Source organism: Pteronotus mesoamericanus, unplaced genomic scaffold, assembly GCF_021234165.1.
Source record: "Pteronotus mesoamericanus isolate MK-2021 breed Mesoamerican mustached bat unplaced genomic scaffold, CSHL_Meso_final scaffold_167, whole genome shotgun sequence".
Lineage (NCBI taxonomy): Eukaryota > Metazoa > Chordata > Mammalia > Chiroptera > Mormoopidae > Pteronotus > Pteronotus mesoamericanus.
Window position 1 is genome coordinate 3,366,320 of NW_026555308.1, and position 20,102 is coordinate 3,386,421.

Genomic DNA, 20,102 nt, shown 5'->3' on the forward strand with positions numbered 1-20,102 from the left:
GCTCCTTCCCAGGGATGATAAAAGCTCACCCACAGGGATGTGTCTTGCATTCCCAGTAAACTGTAACCACTTGTGTGTCTTGGCTCAGGAAAACGGTCCACTGGAAACTAGGCCGGGAGCAGCAGCCCCTCCTTGTGGCCAGGGCACCTTGGAGACAGGAGGATTCCAGAACAGCAGTATCAAGCCCTGCCTGCAGAGGCCCTCTGGAACCTTGGCAACCGCAAAATCATGTGACAACACACCTCTCCACAGAATGGTCATGGTGGACAGCTCCTGGGCAGAAAGGCGTGGCACGCCCAGGGGCTGGTAGATTTCTCGTCCACGGGTTGGTAACTAGGCCTCTTCTGGCTCAGAGTAAGATATCGGGACACTTCTTGAAATTAGAGCCAAAACTTTTATTTGGAATCAAATGTGGTGGAAATCAGTAAAGAATTAAAGGCCATGCTTACAGCTTAAAAATGAAGCCTAAAACTGCACCAAGTTGTGAAGTGATTAATTTCCCTCTCATTAAACTTCTGGGAGGTTCTGGAATGAGTCTTTTCTGACATGTTGTCTTTTCCAGGAACTTGGGGCCTGTAAGCCCCACCAGCACTGCCCACCCTTCAGTATAGAGGCGGCCATTGCTTTTCTTGGAGTTTGTTTTAATGCCCAAGGGTACCAAGCAGCTGAAACGTGGGGGCCGTGATCTTTGTCAGGACAGACAGTCCTCCCTCCCACCCCAGCTGTGTGGCCTCTTGTCCATGGCTGTGGAGCTCTGGTGTTTGAAGCCAGGCCTGAGTGGAACTCTGCCTGTCCGCTGGTCCATGGGCCTCCCTGGCCACATCCTGGCTGACGGCCTCCTTATCCTAGAGCCTTACCCCCACTGCCTGCCACAGCTTGGTTCTCACCACTTACACTGTTGACACCTGTTTTCAGAAATGTGTTTAAATTATTTAATGCTAAGAATCATTGTCTTCCTGTATAAATGTTTGTTCAGAAAAGGAAAGTGTAGTCTAAGCAATGGAAAGCTCTCCACCATCCAGCCAGAGCGAAACAGTTTCCCCAACCTCAGCTTCTAGGAAGTTCAGATTCCGTGTTTCCAGACCTTCCTGTTGGTAAGACAGGCTAATGGCGAACACTTCTGAATAGTTTTCTTTTTGTTTCCTTCATAATTTACTAAAATAAAGCATCTATTAGTGTCTTATCTATGAATGTAAAGTGATTCTGTATCCATGTAAAAGATTATCTACTGCAAAGAGATATTTAAAACTTACATTGTGGTTACGTCTTCTTTGAAAGAGCTCAAGCAGCTTTCTACAGGTGGCTTAGCAGGGGCTTATATGGTGTTCATGTGCAGGTCAGGCCACCCCATGTTTCCGCTCGCCTTCCTGGAGCTGGCTGCAGAGGTGGCTGACCTCACCCACAGAGTCATGCCTCCCTAAGAGCATACTCACACTGATGGATCGGTGGTATTTCGACAAGTGCTGACCCTCTTAAACCCAAATCCCAGAGAAGGGAGCTTCCCATGCAACGAGCTAATTTGAATGAATGTTCTAGAATTTTGTGGGTAGCTTCTTTTTTGGGAGCCTGTGTCATGAGAGATGTGCATTGTGGCCTCCTACATCAGTTTCCTTTGCTACATTTATTTTTCCCCCCAGATTATTGTCAGAGGAATATTAATGTATTTTTTTGTGTTAAAATTTTTGCTCATTGTAGTTTGACCAGTCTGGGCTCCTGGCAGAGTCTGTCTCACAAAATCCTCAACGCTGGCACCACTGGAGTGGGCCCTGAGCACATTTCTGACCAACCCCTATGTTCTGAGTTGAGCAGCTTGAGGTGTGAGTGCACTTGCTGGGTTGGGTGAAGAGGATGGGCAAGAAAGGGGCGGTGACCTCCCAACAGTTGCAGATACTTGTCCTTCATTCAGCAAATTTTTATTGAGTGCCTGTTGTGGACTCTCAGCATGGGCCCCTTCACAATCCTAGACCCAGGTACAGCAACAGGAAGCTAGGTGGGGCATCTTTTGACAGCTTAGTTTTCCTCTGGAGAAGTCAGCTGAGTCCCACTCATACATGTCTTTTGAAAGCAGAAGTCTGGAGGAAGACTTTGAAAGACGTGGATTTTCTTGCTACCAATAAATACCATTATTGCTATTCTGAGGGTCCTTCCCACAGATGTAGGAAGGTGGCAGTACAAATCTAGCATCCAGTTTCCTTCAGTGCTTGGAGTGGGCTTATCCCCAAAGCTAGCTTCTCAGGCATATTTCACCAGATAACTTGGCAGCCTGAGTTGGGGCTGGAGTGGAAGATGAGGCATTTAAAAAATACAAAGAAGTATCTCTAGGCCCCCAAGCCTTTGGGGATTGAGAGGAGGGGGAAGGTAGATGGGTATTGAGCATTTCCTGAAATGTTAAGAGGATGAATGAGGGAAGGCCTGGTCACATAGGGATGAGACAGACTTGGACACTGGACTTTGTCTCCATCCCTATCTGCAGGCTTCTGTTCTAATTTGTTTACCCACCTGAGCCATCCTCTTCCTCCTCTGTGGGCCTTTGGATTCTGATGGACTTGAATGCAACATTCCTTCCCTGTCATGAAACACCCCCTCAATGTACAAGGATTTCTCCAGTCCCACAAGCCTCTTGGCTGCTTATATGTCCAGGGACTGTCCCTGACCTTTACTCTGTTCTGTAACAATGGAGGCCATCACTGAATACTAAATTATATGAATTGTCATGGCTTTTGCAGAAGGCACGTAGCACTCTTGTTAATAAAGCACTCGTGTTTATTAACATGACTTTGTATCATTTAACCAAAGTTCTGCTTATTTGGCATGATCCTTGCGAAGGATCACACATGGGCCAGTCAGGAACTTAACATAAATAACAACGTGGGTCTTGACCTATAGCTTCAGTGCCCGGAGACAGTAGAGAGTGGTGGAGTCTGTGGCTGCCACTGTTCAGCTCCACCCAAGGAGGGCAGGGGGCTATGCAGGGATTCAGACCAAATGCTGCCAGATCTTCTGGCGCTTTCCAAGAGAAGCTGGGCATCCAGATTTTTATATGGAGATTTTAGTTACCTCATTTTAGAGGTAACATTATTGAGATTAATTTACAAACTATTCAACTCACCTTTCAAGTGTAGTTTTGTGGATTTTAGTTCAAGGTTATACAACCATCACCACAATCAATTCTAGAACATTTTCATCACCTCAAAGATAAATTCCGTATCTTTTAGCAGTTACTCTCCATTTTCTCCCAAGTCTTTCAGTCTCTGACAACCACATATCTACTCCCTGTCTTATGAATTTTCCTGTTCTGTATATTTCATCTAAATGGTGTCATACAGCTCTGGCTGGTGTGGCTCAGTGGATTGAGCACCATCCTGCAAATCAAAGGGTCACTGGTTTGATTCCCAGTCAGGGCACATGCCTGGGTTGCAGGCCAGGTCCCCAGTTGGGGGTGCATGATAGGCAACCACACATTGATGTTTCTCTCCCTCTCTTTCTCCCTTCCTTCCCCCCCGTCTGAAAATAAAATCTTTAAAAAAAAAATGGTGTCATACAATATGTGAACTTTTGTGGTTCTTTTCTGGTTTCATTTAGCATGTTTGAAGGTTTATTCATGTTATAGCATAAGTTAGTACTTAAGTTCTTTTTATGGCTGAATAATATTCCACTATATGAATAGACCACCTTTTTTTTTTTTTTTTCCTTATTCATCCTTTAGACATTTGGGTTATTTCCATTGTTTTGCTATTATCAATAATATTTCTATAAATGTCTCATTTTAATACATTGGCAGCTATTTATATGAGGTGCTTGGAGTAGTTAAGCTCATAGAGACAGAAAATAGAAGGGTGGTTGCCAGGGGCCAGAGGAGGGTTGGGGAGCTAAAGTTTAATGGGCACAGAGTTTCAGTATGGAATGACAAAAAAGTTCTGGAGACGGATGGTGGTGGTGGTGGTTGTACAACAATGAATGTATTTAATGCATTGAACTGTACATTTAAAAATGACTAAAGTAGTACATTTTGTTACATTTTATCACAGCTAAGAAAATGAAAAATAAATGATGGCAGCTAACTGGTGTATTTCAGGGACCACATTTCAGAAGACCAGGTACACATGGCAGTCCACCTGATTAGGTCTTGTGCTGGGAACCCCTCAGCCAGTAGGGCAGCATGGTGGCAATAGTCCCCTCCATGTGATGCTCTGTGTGGTATGACCCCCATGTGGTTTCTTTTTGATTTGAAGTCGGGGCAGGATCACCCTGGGTCAGGCAGGGCATCTGATTTCAACATTCAGGGTGGGCAAAGGGTTTTCCTTTCCAGTCACATTTGGTTATTGCCGAGAGACAAGGTAGGTAATCAGTGAACACAAATGTCTCCTGCAGGTCCAATGGTTTAAAATACTAGGATTTTTGCTTTTTAATAGACTATAATTTTTAGAACAGTTTTTAGGTCCACAGCAAAATTGAGAGGAAGGTACAGATTTCCTATCTACCCCCTACCCTGTCACATTAGCAACAGAGTGGTATATTTGTTGTAACTGTTGCACCTACATTGATACGTTATAATCACCTGAGTCCCTGGTTACATTTGAATTCATGCTTGGTGTTGTATGTTCTGTGGGTTTGGACAAATGTATAATGACATTCATCTACCACTGTGGTATCACAGAGTACTTTCACTGCCTAGGATTTGGGCTTTATATGTGGTATGGATAGTTCATAGCACATGGGGCATCCTGAATTGTGCTCGGTTTTGGGACATGGACTGTGCACACCTCAGTTGGCTGGTTTTGGCCATACCTCAGATGCGGGCAGGTAGATGCCACCTATTAGAGGAACAGGAGGCTGAAGGGCACTGGAGGCTAGCAGGGTTTAACCATATGTTAAGAGGGAGAAGGTGACTGGGGGTGTCAGGCATTCCTTTGCACAAATGAGCTCACAGTGCCCTCACAACAGCCCAGCCAGGCAGCACTAGGTAAGCAAACAGACAAGAGGGACTCAGTGATGCACCCAGGTCCTGCCACTTGTGGGTGAGGAGTGCTCGAAGCCCAATGTCAGCTCACTGAAGTTCACTTCGGGTTCACCCTGGACCTGCACACAGCGTCTCTTCCCAGGCTCTCTACTGACTGCTTCCACTCCAGGATCTCAGCACAATGAATCAGCCCCCAGCAGGTGAGTTTTCCCACCTGGGGGCCTGGAGGGGTTGGGCATCACACAGGGCTGGATGCAAATTGCCTCTCGTGTTCTTTTGCTGGCCCAGGTGTTATGGAATCCCAAGCTCTTAGGGTCTTTGTCTTCCTACTCTGCCTCAAAGGCTCACTGTCCTCTTAGACCTCAGAGGATGTCCCCATTCCCATTAAAGTAGGCTCCTCCAGTTGTTACCCTCTGTTCTCTGCCTCTCTGTCAGTCTGTAATTATTCATTGCATATTTATATCTGGCTCTCCTACGAATCTCCTCAAGGCAAGGAGCATAATTTTTTTGGTTACTACTGTATTTTGGACCTAGCACATTGGTAACTTGTCAAAGAAGTACTTGTTAAATTAATAAACAGATGGTATGAATTGGGTAGAACTGCCACCCCCTTCCATGAGTCTCTGGGTACCAAGGGTAGTTAAAAGCGTCATGATGGAGGTTACACAAATCCACAGAACATAAGCCTGCCATGGAAACTCAGGCCATTGAACTTTGGGTTGGTGGCCTGAGCTCTGTGGGTCTTGGTTCCTTTTCTCTCCAGTGAGCAGGAGATGGAAGGTTGAACCACCCCACCATCCAAATGCCTGGTGGACACTATAAACAAAGCAAGGTTGTTACTTCTTGGTTTTACTCCTAGTCTTTCCTGCAAGCAGTGTCACCTTTTCTCAGCAGTGTCCAATTATGGTGACCGTGGGGTTTTTCTTCCAGTCTGTTTTGAAGATCACACAATCTTAAGGCTGTACCCCAGGGCAGGCCCTGCCTAGGAGGGGGAGGAAAAAGGGAGAGGGGCTCACTCCTGCCACCCTCAATTTGAAGGAAGAATATACCCCTGCCACTGACCTCACCAACTTTCTGGAGCTGAAGGGTGTGTGTGCAGGGAAGTCAAAAGGTGCGGCTCCTGACTGGCATGGGGAGTTCTCTGTGTCCTGGATTCTGTTCATGCTTTGAGTGAATTTCAAATGTGGAACAGGGTGGTCAGAGTCACGCCCTGGCTGTGGTCACAGTGCTGTTTCATACCTGTTTGACCAAACTTAAAACTGCACTTTAAGTCCTGTGTGTTTTTACCAAATGCCTATTCTGCCCTCACACCCCCTCCCTGCAGGGTGAGGGCACTGGGCTGTTGGGAACTGCCCTGTCTGGCTTCAGGGATTGTAGCCTCACCGACAGGCAAGAGGGCCCCAAGGCTGGAGCTGAGCAAGGAGGCCTTGGGAAAACAGGACACACTGAGGAGACAAAACCTGTCCCCCTGGCAGGGGTGCAGCCCCTGCCTCCCTCACATCACCCTGCTCGGCCCTGGAGGATGGCTGGTTGGTCAATGATGGGTAAGACCCCTCGATGGCAGGGGCAACCTAAGAGAGGCACAGTCGCATAGCGACTACCAGGGAAGGACTTCGGGGACATGGAGAAGGGGCAAAAGACCCTTACCCCTCGGCTTTGTCTGGCTGGAGTCCTCATTCTATTTGCAGTAAGTCTCCTTATCTCCAGACTGCTCTGCTCTACCTGCCTGGCGCAGGCTTGAGACAGTACTAAAGGCAGGTACAGCCCTAAACTGGATCAGGCAGTTCCAGGGACAATTAGGCCTGAAAAAGAAATGCATTAAATCCTATGAAACTTACGTTGCTAAGAATGCCCTTGAGTTAATGAGTACTGATATCTGGGGTCGGGCACAGATTTCAAAAAAATCAGTTTCCCAGGTTTTAGGGCCGAATGGGTGCCACTCTGTCTACCAGACCCTGACCTGAGGCAAACCTCTGTGTTCCTTCAATTGTTATCTATGATCTCTATTTTCTGTAAACATAGCCTTTTGACATTGATTGATGAGCTTTGCATGCATTCTGTATAACCCTGGGCATATGGTTCTCAATAAGAGCCACTTCAAGAGAAGGATTTGGGGCATTCTCCACTAGAGGGAATTGCCACCCCTTTTTCCTGGCAGACCGAGAGTGTCTGGAACGACTTATTTTCTTCCATCCATGGAGACCCAGGGGGACTCTGTGGGAACCGGGTACCCCCATCACTGGACCCACCACAACTCGATGCCTCCTGTTGGAGTCAGTGCCCAACAGCTGCCACCTCAGCCAAACTCCCAGAAACAAGGCCCTTTTCTTTTGGAAGCCATCTGTGAGAACAATGGCCTTTATTTTTAAAATAAAATTTTTTGTAACACAAGAAAGGATCACTGTGGCTTTACCTCCCCTCCCCCTAGATGGTGTCAAGAAGTAGGCAGGGTCACAACAACCTGGAAAAGTCCCCTTTGTGCTGCTCCAGCCACTGATCCAGCGTCTTGGCCTTGGGGTTGAGCCTCAGGGTCAGTTCAATGTCCCGGTTGGGTTTCAAGGCATAGAAACGGAACATGTTGGCCAGGTCCTGAGCCCCAGGGAAGCCAAGCTTCTCATACTCCTCCGGGGTAGTCTGGAAGCAGAGAGGTATCTATGAGGACCCATCGACATCTCAGTGCCCTGCTGAGGTGGTGGGGGCTGGGGGCACCTCCATCTCTACCAAGGTCCTTGCTAAGTCCATCTGAAACCCACTGTCCTAAGTCAACTTGGATCTCAACTCAGCTCCTCAAACCCTCCATGATCTGCCTCAGGCTTTTCTTTTTTTTTAGATAGTAACAGTTGGCCACTCAGTGCCTGTTTTCTACTGCACATGACTGTGCTAAGGAAGCTTCAGTTCTATTCCATTCAATCCTCACAACCACCAGAGCAGAGGACACTATTCACACACCCATTTCAAGGGTAAGGAAACTGAAACTGAGGGGTCAGGGCCCATGCCGCAGGTGTTAAGGGCAGGGACTAGGATTGAGTCTGGAGCTCTGTCCAGCCTCAAACCCCTCATCATTACTGTTTGGGTCTGGGGGCTCTGTGCATAGTTTGTCTTTTGACACCTAGGAGTTTCCCACATTTTCATTAATGAAAAGGTCTTACTTTCATAATCAGAATGACAAGAACCAAGAAACCTGGGGGTCTGGACCAGAAGAATGAGGGTCAATGGGGAGAGAAGGGGACTGGGCCTCCTGCCCACCCAGCCAGGCCAAGATGGGCGGGGGCTATCTCTCTGGCCTCCTCCCCCTCCCCTTCCCTCAAGTCACATCCCAGAGGAGCACAGCAGCCCTGCATTTTCACTCCTGGCCTTGGCACTACTGTCCCCTCTTCCTGAAAATCTTCTAACTTGGTCAACCACCTAAGTCAGAAATCGCACTCAGCAGACATACTTGGCTCCCAAGAAGAGCACAATGTGAACATTCACATTTGTGATTAATTCAGATTTACTTTGCCCTAGATTTCTCTTCCTACCACCCACAAAGCCCTCCTAGGTGTTTGAAATGACATGTAGGGGTTGAGGGGCCTACCTTGGCATCATGCACTGCCTTCCCAGTGTGCTTAGAGAGCAGGACAGCATATTCCTCTGCTGTGTGCCTGCAAGTACTAAGCCCAAGGTTCTGGCCAATGTATTCTTCTGGCATCTTCAGCAGGCTGAGCACCACAGGGCCCAGGTCATTGACGGACATACCATCCATGGGTATGTCACCCATGGGCAAGCCTGGGAGGGGAAAACATGTTGGCATGTGACATGTTCTAGAGTTGACACTGAGCCCTTTGCCAAGGGGTAGAAATTGGTATTCCCAACAGTCAACTGGACATCTGCAGAGATCAGCACCTGACATGACTTAAACAACTCGTGGTCTCTAGGTCAGAGCAGAAGTAATAGTGGAATTGAGTTGGGAAATGGGATTCAAGCCAAGCTCTGCCCCCTTGGCATGTTGTTTAAACCCTCTAAGCCCAGGTTACTCCATTCAGATTGTGGTGAAGAACTCAGGACCTGCCCACCCCTCCCAGGGCTGAGATCGGGGACAAGGGACAAGAAAGGGTTCCTAAAGGTCCCGAAAACTGGTGGGTATCCCCGGACCCCATTGCTCCCAAGACACTGGCCTGGGTGTAATTGGTCATATCCTGAATTCCTGATGTGGAAATCTGTGGGTAGCTATTCCAAATACCAACTCTACTGACAGGAATGTTTGACTAGCTGAGGCCAGGGCCTGGCCCAGAACAGTGTGTGACAGGTGCTCATTCATGTCTGTTGAATGAATGACTACCTGCCAAGGCGTGGTTTTGTAGATGCAGAGGGACAGCAGTGTCTAGATGTGGTGCCCAGTGCACTTGGGCCATGCCATTTTCTTTACTATAAAAAGGGGCCGCCACAGCTGCCCATTCAGATCACCCAGGGACCTTGTGGGAGGTCCAGTTCAGATACAGAACACAAGGGGTATCCCTGACTACAGCTTTGCAAAATAAAAAGGGCAATACCCACTGCCAACACCAGGACCAGACTGCTCACTGGTGGGTAGAGCTTGAGCAAGGGTGAGCCAGTATCTGTGCACAGCACGGGGGGTGCCCAGTGACAGCACTCACCCCTCCCATTCTGGCCTCCTGAGCGTCCTGCTCCGATCCACTGGCTGACTGGCAAGACACAAGTTGTATAAGGTTCCCTCCAAGCCAGTGTCCAGTGTACCAGCCATTTAGAGATTTGCAAATGGGTGATGAGAAGAAAATGCTTTCCACTTTTGTGAAATCTACAACTGGGTGTCTTCTTCCAAATCCTCTCCTTATTTTTTAAAATTACATTTTATTGGTTATGCTATTACAGTTGTCCTAATTTTTTACCCTTTGCCCCCTCCACCCAGCACTCCCCACTCTTTCAGACAATCCCCCTACCCTTGTTCATGTCCATGGCTCGTAAGTTCTTTGACTACTACTCCCTTTCCTATACTGTACTGTATATTCCCATGGCTTTTCTGTAACTACCTACTTGTACTTCTTAACCCCCTCATCTCTCACCCATTCTCCCACATCCACCCTCCCATCTCTTTAACCTGTGGCATTTTAATTACGATGTGTCTTGGGGTGGGCCTCTTTGGGTCCATCTTGTTTGGGACTCTGTGCTCCCTGGACTTGCATGTCTGTCCTCAGCAAAATTCCTTCAAAAATTAGGGAAGTTTTCTTTCATTATTTTTTCAGATAGATTTCCAATTTCTTGCTCTTTCTCTTCGGCACCTCTATGAAGCGAATGTTGGATTGCTTATAGTTGTCCCACAGGCTGCTTACACTATCCTCATTTTTTTTGGATTTGCTTCTCTTCTTGTTGTGATTGTTTTTTGCTTATGTTCCAAATCATTGTTTTGATTCTCAGCTTCATCCGCTCTACTTGTTGTTTCCCTGTAAATTGTTCTTATTTCAGTGTGTCCTGTTTATGACTGGATCTTTTTTATGCTGTTAATTAAGATTCTCACTAAGTTCACTGAACATCCTTATAACCAGTATTTTGAACTCCACATCTGACAGATCACTTATCTCCATTTTATTTAGCTTTTTTTGGAGTTTTGATCTGTTCTATCATTTGGGTCAGGTTTCTTTGTCTCCTCGTTTTGGCAGCTCCCCTGTGTTTATTTCTATGTCTTAGGTACAGCTGCTTTTGACTCCGTGTATTGGTAGCCTAATGCAGGTGTCCTATAGGGTCTAGTGGCACAGCCTCCCTTACCATCCAAGCTGGGTACTCAAGGTGCGCCCTTCATGTGGACTGAGTACACCCTCCTCTTGTAGTTGAGCCTTAGTTGCTGTTGGCAGATCAGTGGGGAGAATTTACCCAGGCCAGTCATCTGCAAGTATTGGCTGTGACCACTTACTATCAACCTCTATCCTCCATGGAGGATCAGCTGTGCAGGGGCAGGGTGGTGGTCCAACGTGGTCTGTAGCTGTCCATTGGGTGAGCTGGCCCCTGGTGTTTCCCGGGTAGTGCAGGCCAAGATCAGCCCCGACCTGTGTTTTCCTGGGGCCACCCTGTCCGTGTTACAAATCAATCTGAGATGGCTGCTGCTTGAGCTGGGTTTGGAGATTTCCAGGTGAAGCCAAGCTGTGAACCTAGTTTGCTAGTTCTGGACCTGGGGCTCACTGAGGCCAGCTGCTGATTGTTTGAGAGGATTTAGGAAGTTGTGAAGCAAGAGCCAAGACCATTCACATGGAGAAACAGCTTAGGTGGGCCTGTAAATTGGGTGGAGTGCAATCTCTGGGGATCTCCAAAGCGAGTCAAACCATGTTAGCCAGGTTGATGGAATCTTAGACATGGTGCCAATCTGCCAGCTCTGTGTGGGGAGGGCCCAGAAAAGGGACAATGGCCTCTGCTCACCTTGATGCCAGGCACCTCATGCCTCCCCCTGCACGCCACTGGTGTCCCTCAAGCCGCCACCGCGTTACCAGAGCCCAGAGGAAGTGAGTCTGAGTAGGTGAGTCTGTTTTTGGGTTCTCTAAGAGGAACTGCTTGGGGTTCCAGCAGTTTCTTATATCAACTCAGTCCCCATAGGTTTTGCAGCCAGAATTGTGGGGACTTACCTTCCTGGCACTGGAACCCTGGGCTGGAGATCTGGTGTGAGGCTGGGACTCCTTGCTCCCGAGATATCCCTCCCTAATTTTTATCCACCACACAAGGATGGAAGAGCAGCCCGTTCTGCATCTGCACCCCTCCTACCAGTCTGGATGAATGTGGTTTCTTTAACTCTGTAGCTGTCAGACTTCCATTCAACTCAGTATCTGTCAGTTCTGAGCGATGGTTGCTCTATACCATAGTTGTAATTTTGTTGTGGTTGGCAAAGAGGCGAGCCATGTCTGCCTACACTGCCATCTTGACAGGAAGTCAAAATGCTCCTCTCCTTATTTTTGAAGGAAAAGTAGTAATAACTACACTCGTCTTTATAAAGCTTTCCACCTGACAAAGACTGTTATCAACACATCTCAGATTTTTCTCATTGCCCCTGCAAAAATCAGTTTTATGCCCATTTCAAAAGCATGAAGCAGAGGTCCAGCAAGGTTTTATGTCTTGCTCAGTCACAGGCCTAATTTGAGAGCCAGGACTCATATCCAGAATCATCTGAGGACAAGCCCAAAGCTTTCTGTGACACTCAATTTCCACACACTGAGAACAGATGCTCAAGGAGGAAGGACACTCACTCAGCAAGTAGCTCTTTCCATCTGGGGCCTTCTGGGGCAGGAAGTAGGAGAGGAGGTTCTCAAAATAGTAGGGCAACCGCACACTGATCATGGGAACACCAATGTTCCGGAAATATTCCTCTACCTCCCCTTTTCCATCAAAGTGGCCTGCTGTCAGTCTCCCTGCTGTCAGCTTCTTGATATTCTCCAGGCCACTGTAGACCACATAGCGAAGGCCAAGGCACTTGGCCAAATTGGCCAGCAGCTTTCCCTGGAGGGCAGGAAAGCAGAAACCACAAAGCTAGAAGGGAGGAAGTGTCCCCAGTTACAGCCCAGTTCTCCCACCCGAGTTGCCACTGTGCCTCATGCTAGGAGCCCACCTCTTATCCCTCAGATAAGGGCGCTCTTCCAGAATGATGCTCACATACAGTAATCATACCCTTTAACATGGGATTATAAGCCTATACTGCCCACAGAAACTTCGCATCACTTCTTTAGATCATCTAGGTTGTTACTACTTTCTGATGTGCTTGACTGAAGTCCACCTATGTGCAATCTGCTGCTAAGTCATCTTCCTTGGAGACCCCAGGATTCCACAAGGGAGGTACTACAGCTCAGCTGTTAAGCACACAGGCCACTTGGTTTCCAGTCCTGGTTCCGCACCACACTCTTCAGTTAAATGGGGACCACAATATTACCTGCTGCATAAGGTAGGGCAGGGGGTTGGAGAATGGCCTCCAAAAAGATATGTCTACATTCTAATCCCAGAACCTGTGAATGTGACCTCATTCAGAAAAGGTCTCTGCAAGTATAATTAATTTAAGAAACCTGAGACAAAATTATCCTGGATTACCCATTTAACCCAATGACAAGTATCCTTATAAGAGAGAAGTCACAGAGAAGTCCATGTGAAGACAGAGGCAGAGACTGAAAAGATGTGGCCACAATGAGAAGTAGCAGCCACCAGAAGCTGGAAGTGACAAGGAGCAGAATCTCCCTTAGAGCCTTCGGAGGGACGATGGCCCGCCAACACTTTGATTTTGGACTTCTGGCCTCCAGAATCAAGAAAGTAAGTTCCTGTTGTTTTAAGCCATCTGGCTTGTGATCATTGGTTATGACAGCCACGGGGCACTAATACTGGCTGTCAGGATGCGAGAAGTTGTTTTTGTCCTCTCTATGGAATGGACTTCCATGTAAGATGTACTCAAAGAAAGAGTCAAGACTGAAAACAAGTTTGAAGACCAGTGATCCAGTCCAAACTCCCTTTACAGAGAAAGAAAACAAAGACCAGGGCAGGGAAGTTACATGTCCAAAGCCATAGTTGTGGGAGGTTGTAAATGAAGCAGGGCTGAAAACTGAAGTGCATAATTTTTAGCCTGGTGCCTCTCCTTCGTCACCAATTATACACAAAAACCTGAGTGCCTTCTGTGTGTAAGACACTGCAAGTGTCTCAATCTTCAGTGAGACAAAAAGATGACGATGTCTCGTGGTTCCTCTCATAGCTCTCCCACCACCACCTATGCTCAATAACCACCTAACTAGAGAATCCAGGTGGAAAACAGAATAAAGTGAAACATAAAATATGTGAAAAGGGACATGGCGACTTTCTAGATTGATGGAAATATATTTTGATCAGAAGGCAGTTATATGGTTTTCTTTATTTTCAAATTTTATCAAAGTGTACAATTAAAATGTGTGCATTTTATTATAAAAAATTATGGGTCAATAAGAGTTAGAGTTTTAGAAAGTATAAAAAGGCACTGGATGACAAAGGAGGTTAATAATTGCCTGGGACTGAGGGTAGGGCAGGCATGGGGAGTGACTGCTAACAGGAACAGAGTTTCTTTTGGGGGTGATAAAAATGTTCTGACATTAGGTTTGGTGATGGCTGCACAATTTTGTGAACAGGTTAAAAATCAATGAAATGCGTACTTTAAAAAGATGAATTGTATGGTACATGAATATAAAAAAAGTCACTGGATGAGAAAGCAGCCTCCTCTTGCTCTCATCAAAATCTAGGAGGGCTGCAAGGAGGAGGAGGGAAAGGCCTACAGAGATCAGTGGTGCTGGGTAGGATAGGTTCCACTGGCAAGTTAGAGCCACCCCCCATGAACCAACAGGGACCTGGGAGCTCTTTTTAAGATGTCTTGCAACTAGCCCCAGCCTCCCTCCATCCTTCCGCCTGCCCTCACCTGTTTGACCTCCTGTTCCTGACTGCAGTTCTCCCAGTAGTTGGTCACAATGAAGGTGGCGTAAGCCCCAGTCAGGGCCAGTTCCATGCTGGCCTCATCATTCTGGTCTCCCTGCACTATTTCCGCACCTTGTAGCCTCAGCTCCTTTGCTGCCTTCTGCCCAGGGTCCCGAGTCACAGCTCGAACCCTGAACGTTCCATCTTCCATGAGCGTCCGGGCCACTGAGCCCCCTTGGGCACCTGCAAAGAGTCAAAAGGACCTGAAGGGTTGAATATGCCTGGGAGTCCTGCTAAGGGTGAGACCCCAAAGGGAATGCTCCATCACAGCAAGACACCCAAGACACTTTTCACCTATCATTTTCATTAAACTGCCTTACAGCAATTTTAAATAACAGATTTACTGAGGAAGAATTCACTTACCATAATATCCACTCTTTAAAAATGTATAGAGTATTCAGAGTTGTGCAATCATCATTGCAGTCAATTTTAGAGTATTTTCATCTCCTCAATAAGAAAGTACGCATCGCCCTGGCTGGTGTGGCTCTGTGGAATGAGTGATAGCCTACGAACCAAGGGGTCACAGATTTGATTCCCAGTGAGGACACATGCCGCAGTTGTGGGCCAGGTCCCCAGTAGTGGAGACATGCAAGAGGCAACCACACATAAATGTTTCTCTCCCTCTCTTTCTCCCTCCCTTCCCCTCTCTCTAAAAATAAATAAATAAAATATTTAAAAACAAAAAAAGAAAGGAAGTACATATCCATCAGCAGTCACTCCCAATTCTCTCCTCCTCCAGTCCCTGGCAACCACTCGTCTGCTTTCTGTCTCTACAGATTTGCAAGGCATCCTACAATATGTGGCTTTCTGTTTCTGACTGTTTTCATTCAGCATGTTTTCAAGGTTCATCCATGTTTTACCAGGCATCACACTTACACCTTTTATAAAAATTTTAAAATGTATTATGAAATATTTAGCAGATACAAAAAGGGATAGGAACACCCATGTACCCACCCTTTAGCCTAAGGAATAAAATATTACCTATACCTTTTCCAAAAAGAAAGATTGAGAAGATTACAAAAATTAAAATAATAAAAAGAAAATAAAAGATCCATAAATATAGGGTGGAGCAAAAGTACATTTACAGTTGTGAGCACATGAAAGTTTATTCTTGTATTATTATTTATTAATTATTGTATTACTGTGCCACTGTGACACTTTTTGAGTTAATAAAGATATTGTAATATTCATAACCTGCATGTCTTTTTCCATACAAACAAGTGTAAACCTACTTTTGCCCACCCTTGTATGTATAAGAACATTGGCTGCAGCATGATTTGCAATGGTAGAAATTTATAGACAACCTAAATGTCCTTTAGTAGGAATCTGGTTAAAAAAGTGGTAAGTCCAGGACTTCCAGCCAAGATGGAGGCGTAGGTAGATACACTTTGCCTCCCCACACAACCAAAAGGAGGACAACAACAAATTTAAAAACAAAAACAACCAGAACTGCCAGAAAATCTAACTGTATGGAAGTCCTACAACCAAGGAGTTAAAGAAGAAACATTCGTCCAGACTGGTGTGCCAAGACAAAGAAATACGGCCCAAATGAAAGAACAGAACAAAACTCCAAAAAAAGGACTAAGCAACAAAGAGATAGCCAACCTATCAGATGCACAGTTCAGAACACTAGTAATCTGGATATTCACAGAAATGGTTGAATATGGTTGCAAAATGGAGGAAAAAGTGAAGGTTATGCAAAGTGAAATAAAGAAAAATATACAGGGAATGAACAGCAAAGGGAAGGGAACTGGGACTCAAATCACTGACTGGGAGCAGAAAAAAGAAATAAACATTCAACCAGAACAGAATGAAGAAACAAGAAATCAAAAAAAAAATGAGGAGAGGCTTAGGAGCCTCAGGGACAACTTGAAACTTTCCAACATCCAAATCATAGGAGTGTCAGGAGGAAGAGAGGAAAAGCAAGAAATCGAAAACTTCTTTGAAAAAATTCCCCAATCTGGCATAGGAAATAGACTTCCGGGAAGTCCAGGAAGCTCAGTGAGTCCCAAAGAAGTTGGACCCAAGGAAGCACACACCAAGGCACATCATAATTACATTACCCAAGAGTAAAGAGGAGAGAACCTTCAAAGCAGCAGGAGGAAAGGAGACAGTTACCTACAAAGGAGTTCCCGTAAGACTATCAGCTGATTTCTCAAAAGAAACCTTGCAGGCAAGAAGTATTCGAAGTCATGAAAGGCAAGGACCTACATCCAAGATCACGCTATCCAGCAAAGCTATCATTTAGAATGGAAGGGCAGATAAAGTGCTTCCCGGATAAGGTCAAGTTAAAGGAGTTCATCATCACCAAGCCATTACTGTATGAAATGTTAAAGGGACTTATCTAAGAGAAAGAAGGTAAAAAACTATGAACCGTAAAACAGAGGGGAAAATGGGGAGAAAGGTACACGGAATAAGCAGCATAAATAGTACACACAAAATAGACAGGGGAAGGTTAAGAACAGTATAGGAAATGGAGAAGCCAAAAAACTTACAAGTATGACCCATGGATATTAACTAAAGGAGGGGTGGGTGCTGGTGGGAGGGGTGGTGCAGGGCAGAGAGGAATAAATGCGAGGGAAAAAATGAGACAACTATAATAGCATACTCAATAAAATATACTTTAAAAAAGTGATAAATCCATACAAAGTCATTAAAAAGAATGTGGCAGATCTGCACAAATGATTTGGATAGGTGACCATGATATGTCCTGGAGCGAAAAAGGCAAATTGGAGAAGTGCTACTACCTTCATACAGTTCAGATGGGAATGTAAAATGGTGCAGTTGCTGTGTAAAACAGTCTGGCAGTTCCCGAAATTCTAAATACATCGCGTTACCAAGTGATCCAGAAATTACACTCTGTACCCAAGAAAACTGAAAATATATGTGCACACCAAAAATTGTACATGAATATTAATAGAAGCATTATTGACAGTGGCCTAAAAGTGGAAACAAATCATATGTCTAGAATGAAATCTATACACCAAAAGATGTGTGGCAGGCTGCCAGGGGCTGAGGACAATTGGGGGAAATGGGGAGTGACTGCTGGTAGCTGTTCATGTAAGAAATGTCCAAACCTGTAGAGAATTTTGATTAAGTTTATTTGAGCCAAACTGACACCATATGCACCAGGAAGCGAAATTTCAATGAACTGAGAAAATGCTCTGAAGAATGGCAGTTTTGCAACTTATTCTTAATTTACTGATTTGAGAGAGAGAGATTTGTTGTTCCACTTACTTATGCATTCACTGGTTGATTTATGAATCTGCCCTGACCGAGGATCAAATTTAGAACCTTGGAGTATCAGGGTGATGCTTTAACCAATGAAGCTGCCCAGCCAGGGCCTGCAGTTTATTTTATAGGTTAAAATCAGAAGAGGAGATGTAATGAAATTCACTGGTGGTAAATTAACCAATTCAGGGAAAATCTCTGGGATTGATAAATGGGCAAACAGAGAGACATTTCTTTTACGTTGGTGGCTACTGGATAGTAACATTTACAGTACGCAGAGATGTTACGTGGGCAAAAAGGTAACAATAGGGGATGTGCTCTGGTGCCAGAAGTTGTGCTTTGAAGAGTCTGGAAAAGATTACTCTGACATTTCAAAAGTATGTTCTTATCTTAGATGTAAAAAGATAATGGATAGGTTTGCTTAAGGTAAATTACGTCAAGGAAGCCAAAGTCCTAGGACTGTGACTACCTGCATTAACCCACTTTTAGTTAGGAATCTGTACATCAGATCATTCTGTGTGGCTATTTTTGGTCTTCGAGTTTGTAAGGCCTGCCATGCATACCTCTCCTGAGCTTGTCAGGTTTAATATGTGGACCCTTTTTCACCCACATAAGCATGGGGTTTCTTTTGGAGGTGATGAGATCTTCTAAAATTGATTGTGGTGAGGGTCACAGAACTCTGTAAATATACTAGAAACCAGAGAACTGCACATTTAAATGAGTAAATGGTATGTGAATTATACCTCAATAAAGCTGTTATATATTTTTAAATATATATAGAAAAAAATGAAAACCCAGGGGAGGGGCAAAATAAAACACTGTCGTCTAAAAATAGTATCTATTTAGATATTTCTAATTTGGTGAGATACTCCAACACCTCGGTAACAGTGATAGATGGGTTGGGGAGGGGTACAGAAGTTGGAGAGATTTAATTTCGGTAAAATGTGAGATGACTACTTACTCAAAGTTAAAGTAATTATTTAGATTCAAGTGGCCTCTGTGCTCACTTCCTGTCCCCACTGCCCCAACTGGGTACAGGGATCCCAACTATCTTACCCCTCCCTCTTGACTTCTGGGGACGCCTCCCAGGGCTGGGCGGCTCACGGGCTCAGCGAGAGGTCCTGTGCTTTAAAGTGTTTGAGTGTTCTGCTTACCTGTGGCTCCAAACACCACCACTATTTTCTTGTCAGCCATGAGAGTGGGAGCAGCAGAAAACGAGGTCTGGAAAAGCCTGGGGAGCAGGGGAGGCGCTGTATACACTACGGAGCCGGGGGACTTCCACCCAGAACAACTCCGAGCGTGCACCGCTTAGGCCAGTGGGGCGGCCAACCCGGAGAGGTTGGGACTTCGTGACCCCCAGCGCCACTCTCGGGCCTTATACGCCCTCCCTGATCCATTTCTTGGACCCTTGCCCCCTTCCCACCTCTCAACACCCCCCTCAGCCAGCGTTACCTTCTCCCCGAGGCCTGTTCGCAAACGCTCCAGGACCCGATATTTGTAGCTGAGCCCACCGCATAGGAGGGGATGGAATCATACAAGGAGAACCGACACCGCTCCCGCAGCTTCAAAGCCTGCCCTGGCAAAGCCACCCCTTCCTGACCACCCTGCGTGAAGGGGCTCCAGGCTGCGCTGCTTCTGAACCCCAGATATCCGGGCCTTAAATCCGAGTGGAGTTGACCCACCACCCCCGCCCACGAACACAGATGGTTCGTCCCAATTCACAAGGGACTCCCCTGTGTTCTGGACTCCTCCCCTCCTACGGCACCACCATTTTATCTTGCGTGAACATCTGAACATGTAGATATGGGGTGCAACCTAAAGATAATTAAATCTATATCTTTGAGTCTTAATACCCTAGGGCCCTGCGTTCTTTCTTATATGCCTGACTCAAGTTTGAGGTTGCTGCTACTTGCACAATTCCAATTCTTTTTAACAGAAAAGCGAGATTTCTTTTTGTTCATCTAAAACTCAAAAGTGACCCTCTCCTTTTCTGAACAGTTATTCAGACTAGATGAGAACATTTGTTTTTTTCATTCATTTCAAAATATGTACCGGTGTCGCTGTGAGTGAGTGGTCAAGGTGGGGGGACAGGAGATCTTTGGGGTAATTCTGGACGGATTGAAGTCCCGCTGTTTAGGGTTCTGATGACCTGATACTATCACAAGAGCTTGATACTCATCTAACTGTCAGACTAAGAAACGCTGATAACAAAATACGTATGGACTCATCTGGGAATGTCAGCTTTGGGACAGCAAGCATTTGCCTGTGTTCATTGCTGAATTTCCAGCCCCTAAAATAGTACCTAACACAAAATAGGCTGGCTGACTGGTTGTCTAACCATCTGCTAGGCACTGGACTTACAGCCAACTCAAAATAAAGCTGACATTGTTTTCCTGAATCTAGTGGTGCAGATACCCCGTGAGGAAATGTGTGTGTTTTGTAAAAATTTTTAATTAATTAA

General features: G+C 45.8%; 2 protein-coding genes across 4 annotated transcripts in view; one reads left to right on the forward strand and one right to left on the reverse strand.

Moving 5' to 3' along the window:
* Positions 1-2,826, forward strand: part of DNAJA3 (DnaJ heat shock protein family (Hsp40) member A3) — a 29,992-nt gene extending 27,166 nt beyond the window's left edge. The window contains exon 12 of one of the 2 annotated variants that reach the window (XM_054589523.1): positions 89-2,826. Coding sequence is in view for 1 of the 2 variants with exons in the window: in XM_054589524.1 (XP_054445499.1) it covers positions 89-111 (23 nt within the window). In the remaining variant the exon portion in view is untranslated. The remainder of the gene's footprint in view (positions 1-88) is intronic. The other variant, XM_054589524.1, reaches the window with a different exon arrangement.
* A 4,457-nt stretch (positions 2,827-7,283) lies between these two features.
* On the reverse strand, positions 7,284-19,290 carry NMRAL1 (NmrA like redox sensor 1). Of its 2 annotated transcripts, XM_054589527.1 has the most exons (6): positions 19,094-19,290; positions 18,796-18,872; positions 14,355-14,593; positions 12,184-12,433; positions 8,535-8,725; positions 7,284-7,594 (listed from the first exon to the last, which is right to left on the reverse strand). In XM_054589527.1, exons 2-6 carry the CDS (start codon positions 18,833-18,835, stop codon positions 7,412-7,414), a joined length of 903 nt encoding a protein of 300 aa, XP_054445502.1. In that variant the 5' UTR covers positions 18,836-18,872; positions 19,094-19,290; the 3' UTR covers positions 7,284-7,411. The 2 variants fall into 2 exon arrangements, with proteins under 2 accessions (XP_054445502.1, XP_054445500.1); XM_054589525.1 differs by lacking the exon at positions 18,796-18,872.
* Positions 19,291-20,102: the final 812 nt, after the last annotated feature.

What these genes read in the sequence shown, in the direction of transcription:
- NMRAL1 (XM_054589525.1), bottom strand. Translation starts at nt 19,175, where the DNA reads ATGATTCCATCCCCTCCTATGCGGTGGGCTCAGCTACAAATATCGGGT. An exon ending in GAACAGGCCTCGGGGAGAAG is followed by an intron (nt 14,594 to 19,093) that starts GTAACGCTGGCT and finishes GACTCTTTGCAG; the next exon opens with GTGCCCAAGGGGGCTCAGTG. An exon ending in AGGAACAGGAGGTCAAACAG is followed by an intron (nt 12,434 to 14,354) that starts GTGAGGGCAGGC and finishes CCTGCCCTCCAG; the next exon opens with GGAAAGCTGCTGGCCAATTT.